Here is an 8,203-nt window from a genome sequence, read left to right on the forward strand (position 1 = left end):
CAGCTGACCACGTATAGTAAAATGCAAAATACCTGGGAAAAAAACAACGACAGGTTAAGGGAAATGGTCAATACTATTGTACTCAGACAGGACCCACCTATCTGCAAAAAGACAGGTAGTCTCTTCATGTACCCCCCTTTCCCCACCTTAAAGATGGCGTCTTGTTTGTATAGCCCCCTCTCCACTCCCCCACTTGTGCTATTTCTCCAGCAAAACAAGCTTCATGCACACTTAATATGACAGTCTCAACTCAAACTTTAAGGCCAATAAATTTTGTCCAATTGGCTTACCAGACAGGTGGTATCTTGCATAGCCCCCTACCTGTACACAAGGTGGGTCCTCATCGAGTACACTTGTTAAGATTCCGTACTTCGCAATCTTCCTATTTCCCCTTGATTTGATGTGAGACCTCCCAGGGTGTGCGAAAGGGACATGGACTAAAAAATAAGTAAATTTTAGATGAATTATGAAGCCCTGCGACAAAATCATGCAAAGAGAATAAGATGACACAGTTGTTCTGCTAGATGATTTATTTATTACCACTTTCAGTGTGCGTATCATTTCCATTTTATCTACTACAATGTTGCAAAGCCCATTCTTTCCTGAAGCGAGCACTACTTTTATGCGTCTGGAATTTCTCTTCTTCTACATTCTCTTCTTCTACTTGCTGTTAACGTAAGGCCAGTATTTCTGGTAGGAACCGCTCCACCCTTTATGAAATTGGCCATCACCATTACCTCCGTTGGTCTTGAATTGGATCCACAAGTATTTTTTCCCTCTTTCATAGAAGGAGCCGATAGGAATGGAGTGCCCGCTCCAGCCGTTTGTTAACAAGCCTTCGCCAAATCTATAAAAAAGTTAACAAACAGAAAGACTTCCTGTTTTAGGTATATGTCATGTCATTTAGGCTTGTGAAAGGGGTACCTTTTTCAATAAAAGGAATACGAAAGGGGTACCTTTTCTTTCAAAATGGTATATAAAAGGGTAAGAGGTTGGACCTCTGGGCGGAGCCTCCCCGTATCAAACTGTGATGGAGTAATGAGGGTGCAATCACTGATCAACAAAAAAAATTAATTTGAACAACAAAAGAAAGGCATAAATTAATTCTCCAAAGTGTGAATAAACGTAATCAATGGTTTCCTTCATTTCAAGTAGCACTTAATCATGGTGTCACTGTCCATTTAAGTAAAACTCGAGCCAAGGCACATCTAGGTCATAGTCATAGTCAAGTCAACCAACCATGCCTCATCGAGGAGCCCAAATCTAACATTTAATCCCAAATCTAATTTATTATTTAGACCTTACCTTCCACTAGTGATCTTCACGTAGTCATAAGTATTTTCCGTCTGGAACTCAGTGAAAATAAAATCGGGAATGTCCACGGTGCGATACACCAACCAAACGCAGTCGAGATTATCCGCGTAACCATTTGGATAGCCTGGGGAAGAGATCGTGCCACTTCCGTCTTCGTGCACGCCTCCACAGGATGTGTCTAAGAAATTACACATAAAAGGTTAGTTATAAGTTCTTAACCCTGTCGTGAGTGTGGCGATATTATGAGGTAAAAGGATTTACTGATTTCAGTACAACCAAAGTTTTCTTGTGGCCCATTCATACGAATTAAACATGTTGAGCTAATCAGTGGCAAAAATACTGGAAGTCTGCCTGCCTGGAATTTAGGTTTTTGGTGGTAATGTCGACACACGGTCAGAAAAGAATCTTTGTATGCTAGTGACATGCCTTTATCAGATATGTTATTGGACGTTAAATCTCAAAAAAATCACAACCCAACTCCCAATTTCCTTCGTTTTCTCTTCCGCGAGAAAGGAGGTTGAAAGTATCAGCCGACGAAACCGTTCAGCAGCACTTTTGCGACCTCAGGATCATTCTCGAATTGAAAAATAAAAGTTGAGATTTACCCAGCTGGAGTAAATTAACAAAAAATTGACTCTACTATTTACCGACTTGATCGTAGTTGAAACTGAATCCTTTTCTGTTTGTGGCCCCATCACTGATGAATCTTACTCGCAACACATTCCCAGATGAAGTGAATGATGGCGGTAAGTAGGTTGTTCCGTCAAACACGATAGTTGGAATCTCGTAGTGGTTTGTGTCGTAGATCAACAAGAAATCTTTACCAGTCTCCGTCATAAACTCGGTAAAGTCAAGCCTGATTTTCTTGTTCACTGGAACTTGTATCTGCCACGTGCAATATTCGTTGTCGTTGTAATTGCTAGGGAAGTTTGTCGACGACACTGCCCCCCTTGGGCCAGTTAAGAATGCTCCACACCTCGTTTCTGAAACCAGTAGATTTTTTCTTATTGATAAATTTCTTTTTCAGTATGGGCTCTTCAGCAGAAGACAGGAATAAAGCGTTTTAATACAATATACAATATAAAAGGTCAAAAGCTTGCAAGAGGGTCTCTCTATATATATTGGTCAGAAGATAAATTTAAAGTACCAGTAGTGACACTTATACTGTCGTGGTTATGAGACTCCAAAGATTAAGCAACTGCTTTAGCGATTTCTGGGTCTTTAAGATTATCTTTGACGAACTCAAAACGGAACTTGTGGGCGCTATTCATCCAATCGTTAAATTCGGCTTAATAAGTCATCCCCGGCTCTCGTTTTTTTCGTCCCTGAGACGGGGCAATGTGCCCCTTCATCTACAGTGTATCTGCAAACGTATTCACGCTATAGTAACAGTTTATAGTCTACAAAGTATCCAAATATGTTTATTTTAGTTGCAATAAAGTTCCCTTCACGATGTCATGTCACGTTAAAATTACCCCATATATTAGAGGGACTATGTCACGGAGATTTCGCAGATTTTTGGTCAAAACTGTTCTGAAATTAGTGAAAGGCAACTTAACTCATACAAAACAATACCTTTGAACATCTAAAGGAAGATATAACCTTAATTTGTGGATAGAAATCAAGCTACGGCTATAAATATCGATTTTTTTTGAAGACGCGCGGAAACAATTGACTATTATTTCTAGGTTTCATGCGACAGAAATATAAATTTTGGATGTTCAAAAATCTGGTAAAATCCGTGACATTAAGGTCTATTTTGAGTAAGCCATTTTGGAATTCGACATTTTTCAAAAAATGTCAAAAATCTCCAAAATCGTGATTTGAATCCATTACATAAATCTGAAACATATGATGAGGATTCAAAAATGTAAAGACTTTCGAATTTACTCTTCACAAAAACCTTTATCCTGCTAGTACTGAAAGTAGTTACGACAAATTCCGCTCAAAGTTTGAGCAATAAGTGCAAAAATTCATTACCAAATATCTACTCATAGCGCAGTAACATTTTGCATACTGTTTGATACATCTCACTGTAATTCATTTCTCTAATTGACCCCGCTATTTAATTCTAAAGCATTCTCGAGAAAGTTAATGTCAAACCTAATTAGAAAAAGCTTAAAATGAGAAAAGCTTAAAATGCGTGTTGTTGTTGTTTTTTTATGAAACTGGACATGAAACGTCCATTTTAACTAAAAATGGGAACTTCAATTTGGTTTTCTCTTGCGAGGTCAGCTAGCGCTTGACAGCCTAATTTTCGATAGGTTCTTTTTAACTGTGTTAATACTGTTACCATGCTATGAGGTCTTTTTGGTTACTTTATTTTTGTCTTTATTGCTCGAATGTTCGACGGAAACCAGCTTAATAAGGCTGAAAAACCACGCCAAATTTCGGTAAGTTACTCTAAGGTTATCGAGCAACGAATGGATTCGATTATGAAAACATTCATATTACATATCACTAAATGAATTTTGGATGAATACTCACCCTGGCAAGTGGGCTGAGTTCCCGACCACGTCCCATCTGCTTGGCAGGTCCTTGTAAGGTTGCCAACTAGTTTCCACCCAGGGTCACATTCCAGTACTACTGTGCTCTTGAAGGTAAACTTATCTCCATATCTGACGCCGTTAGTCGGTACTCCGGGGTCACCACAGCTAACAACTTAATTTTGTTAAAAAATATATATGTATATTAAACATACAATAGAACACCGCCTTATCATCACCTCGTTCGTACGCCCACTTTCATAACAGTACATATCAGGCATTTAAATTTCTTATCGAAAGAGTCCATTAAAGTCAAAATCAGTCACAAAAATAAAGGATATTACATGGTCGCGCGAAGACATATAGTTTTGTTAAGCTTGATTGAAAGAATATTTTACGTATGAGCGCAGCAAAAGAGTATATTCCTGTATGCAGGCCTACGTTCAAGTCGTCATGTCATTCAGGCCGACGTGTTATTTTCCTTTTTTATTATATGAACAAAAACTGTGAATCAAAAGCACAACCTATACGCCACTTCAGATGGCTCAAAACCATGCCCTTTAAGGAGGCTCGATGTAGTTTTCTTAGCCCAAGGGTGATTGTTTTAAAAATAAAAATGATCTAGGAAGCCAAAGTTCGATTTTTGCCAAAATACACCATAATGATCAAATATGACCAAAGTTTAATTTTTTACCGGTCACTTAGTCACATAGGTTGCCATAGCAACGATTGTCGTTTTCTTTTGTTTTCAAACAAGCTTGATTTTCTCGAAAACTAGTTTGACACTTGGTATTCATTTTCTGATATGTTAAAAGTCAGTAGATTGACTAACTGCTGACGAAATTTTAGAAAAATCTGTAAGACCGTTTTCAAGTAAGTCAAGAATTAAGTTTTCAGAAAAATCCCGTTTTAATGCGAAATAGGCGCTTTTAAATTGTTTCGTAGTATTTAAGCGCAGTTACTTAAAATTAAATATAAATACTTACATCATCAAAGACCTATAACTAAGAGCGAGAGAGTTTTTGCTTTAATTTTTTAAATATATTGACTGCCGATTGTGTGAATTTTCCAAAAAATGCAACAAAATTCATTCTTCATTTACTCTAAAACGCTCTTACAGATTTTTCTAAAATTTTGTCTACAGGTTGTAAATCCACTATACTTAAACATATCAAAAAATAAATACCAAGAATCAATCTAGATTTCGAGAAAATCAAGCTTGTTTTAAAACAAAAAGAAAACGACAAACGTTGCTATGGTAACCTCTGTGACTAAGTGACCGGTAAAAAATTAAACTTTGGTCATATTTGATCATTATGGTGTATTTTGGCAAAAATCGAACTTTGGCTTCCTGGATAATTTTCATTTTCAAAACGACGACCCCAGGGCTAAAAAAAACTACATCGAGCCTCCTTAAGGATGCTTAATGTACGTAGTTTCTTTAGCCCTAAGGTGGTTGTTTTCAAAATGAAAATTATCAAGGAAGCCAATCTTCGATTTTTTCCAAAATACACCATAATAATCAAATATGCCAAAGTTTTATTTTTTACTTTGTCACAAAGATTATCATAGCAACGACTATCGTTTTTTTTTTTGTTTTCAAAAAAGCCTAATTTTCTCGAAATCTGGATTGACTCTTGGTTTTTTTTTTTGAAATGTTAACGTTTAGTAGATTGACTAACTGTTGACGAAACAGTTAGGGCTTAAAAAAAACTACATCGAGCCTCCTTAATTTGGCTGTATGTTCCCGAAATGGAGGGGTACACCACCACTACCACCGCCACTCAAGAAAATATTACCCACATTAATTTGATGAAATGCTCTTCTTGTTGCATAAATTAACACAATAAGGGTTTAACTTACTTGGGCATGTAGGCTGTATACCAGTCCACTGGCCGTTAGTTTGACACGTACGAACCTGGGATCCCTGCAGGGTGTAACCAACGTCACACTCGAACTCGATGGAGTTACCATATTGGTAGATCGATGAATTCTTTTTTCCATTTTCAGGCACACCAGGATTTCCACAGGAACGCTCTTTAGGTAGCATTAGAGAAACAATGGCAATGATCATAATCATTTCAAATCTTGTGCACGATATACCTTATTCTTACTAATTTTCGCGAGTACTAATTTTCGCGATTTTTGCGATATAAAAATATCGCGAAGTTTAGTACACGCGAAGAAAACATTGCGCGAAATTTAAACAGGCGAAAATCAATCATATGATATATCAAAAGGGAAAAATGTTTGGAACTGCAACTATCTACTTTTGAAAATATCCTTCCGTATTGTTTTTGACTAGCACCCTACTAATCGCTTCTTAGTATTTTATATCCCCGTCAAAGGAGACTGAAGTTACCGACAAGGGGCTTATGATAAAAATCTTTCAACGAAAACGAACTTCGAAACATAATTTCGTCAGATTACTTCGCCTTTATAAACTGCAATTTGATTGGTTCTGATAGTGCCTGAAATCTGATTGGTGTGACAAACAAACATACTTCACTGACCCACTGACTGACTGACTGAGTCACGGAACATCGCGCCGCCTAAAGAGCTATTTTGAAAAAATAACTCAAAAATTGAACCGTTCACCGACAATTGAGGGCAGTTTTTCTGTGAACTGTCCAAGGATGAAGTTGATAGGCTAAGAGTCAAGGGTTCAATGGATGCCAATTTTGCTTTCGACAAAAAATGAGGGTATTTTTTTCTGTAAAACGTCAAAGGAGGGTCTCAAGGAGAACTAGATATAGATAATAGATAAATAAATATATACCCGTCAACCGAAACTGTGGGTAATGTTTAGTATCAACCGTGAGAAGAGGGTCGCAATGTCATCAGCCATTAAGGGCCCATTACAGTATCTTTTGGGGCCGTTGCTAGGGAGAATTCAATTGGCTATAACTTGGTATATCTTTGCTTTCATTTAACCAAATTTAGACATGAGTTTTAAAGTGCGAGTGCAAGCCAGTTGATGACGTCATCGGTGCACGTCTAATGTCACGTGACCCAGAACAAAAAATTGAGTTTTACGCAAGAAACTTACGGTCTCATTCATAGTTTGTAGTATTATGTCAATCAGTACGTTTATCTTAAAAAATGTAAGCATGCGTTTTCCGTTAGCACAAAAACTTGAAAAATAAGAAAAGAAAATGTGTTCTTTTGACCATGTTTTTGAAAACATCTTTAATGTTGTTTTGTTTTTCCGAAAACGCATGCTTACGTTTAAAGAAAAATGTATTTTCTTTCGATTTACTACAAAAAACAGAAGGTACGTTTTTTTCCTTCCGAGAAAAACACGCATTTTCGTCCGTACCGGAAGTAAAATTTTACGGTGACTGATTGGTTGAAATCATCGTAATTGACATTGCTGCACTAAGTTGGCTTTCCCCCCGCTCACGTACGCGTCAAAAACTAATTTTTCGACACGGCAAAGTTTACTTCTTGCTTGTATTCGGACAGCTTTAACAACGTCTAACATGTAGAGGCTAAGACAAATGTAAACAAAGTCGGTCGTAAGTATTAAAAAGAGTTTAGTGTGAGTTTCTTTATTTACGGCTTGTAATTTGCGAATTAGCGTAAACGGCGTTATCATGTTTTGTCAAGGAGGCTACAATTCATAGTTCGGTTGAATAAATAGTTAACGTTTGTAAGCTGAAATGTTTTTATACAGGTGTTTTATGATATTTTAGTTTTTGCAGTTTTGTACTTTACTGAATTTGTCCTGTGGTTAGACTGCTGTACGAATCATTTCAGCAGTTTCTGCAAGCAATTTACGGCAGTTAAATCGAGTTCATTCCTATTCTGCGGTAACTGCGTAAAAATTGTTATCTTACCTTCGTTTCGCGAACGAAATGAATCGCTGTTTTCTTTTTCTATGAGCCTCGTTTAGTTCTAGTGACAGTGTCTTAATTTTTGCCAGTAGCTTTCACAGATTTCTTCAGTGAGCTGAAGGGGAAACTTATGAAAATACGGTAGCGCCACACATTCGCATGCTTTCTAACGCATCGCCACTACTGTTTAAAAATATTTCGGCGGTTTCGGATACTTGCTTTAGGCTTTGTATATGTTTTGCAATCATTTAGTATGACAAACGTTTTTTATTTCCATTTACCCAGTTTGCTTTTACTGCAGAACAAATTTCCGTGCTTGGAATATGATTCTATAAACCGAAAGGGAACTAAACTCGCGTAAAATTTTGCCGCTAAGCTGAATCACGAATGCGAGAAAACCGGAAATAAAATTTCACTTGCGTGGCAACCGCGTAGCTTGGCAACGAGATACTGTAATTGGCCCTTAAAGAAGAGTGTCCACGTGCTATAGCGCCAATAGAATTAATCAATCAATCAATCAATTAGGCGCGGGATGAGGTGGCTCTCTCTATCACATAAAGATAATAG

At 37.3% G+C, this 8,203-nt stretch overlaps 1 protein-coding gene across 1 annotated transcript; it reads right to left on the reverse strand.

The window, feature by feature from the left end:
• Positions 1-521: 521 nt before the first annotated feature.
• On the reverse strand, positions 522-5,880 carry LOC144641088 (CUB and sushi domain-containing protein 2-like). Its single transcript, XM_078500136.1, has 5 exons — positions 5,664-5,880; positions 3,802-3,975; positions 1,962-2,297; positions 1,306-1,492; positions 522-847 (listed from the first exon to the last, which is right to left on the reverse strand). The coding sequence occupies exons 1-5, from the start codon at positions 5,878-5,880 to the stop codon at positions 661-663; spliced, it is 1,101 nt and encodes a 366-aa protein (XP_078356262.1). The 3' UTR covers positions 522-660.
• Positions 5,881-8,203: the final 2,323 nt, after the last annotated feature.

This window comes from Oculina patagonica, unplaced genomic scaffold, assembly GCF_052425735.1.
Source record: "Oculina patagonica isolate OP01 unplaced genomic scaffold, crgOcupat unplaced671, whole genome shotgun sequence".
In the NCBI taxonomy this organism is placed as follows: domain Eukaryota; kingdom Metazoa; phylum Cnidaria; class Anthozoa; order Scleractinia; family Oculinidae; genus Oculina; species Oculina patagonica.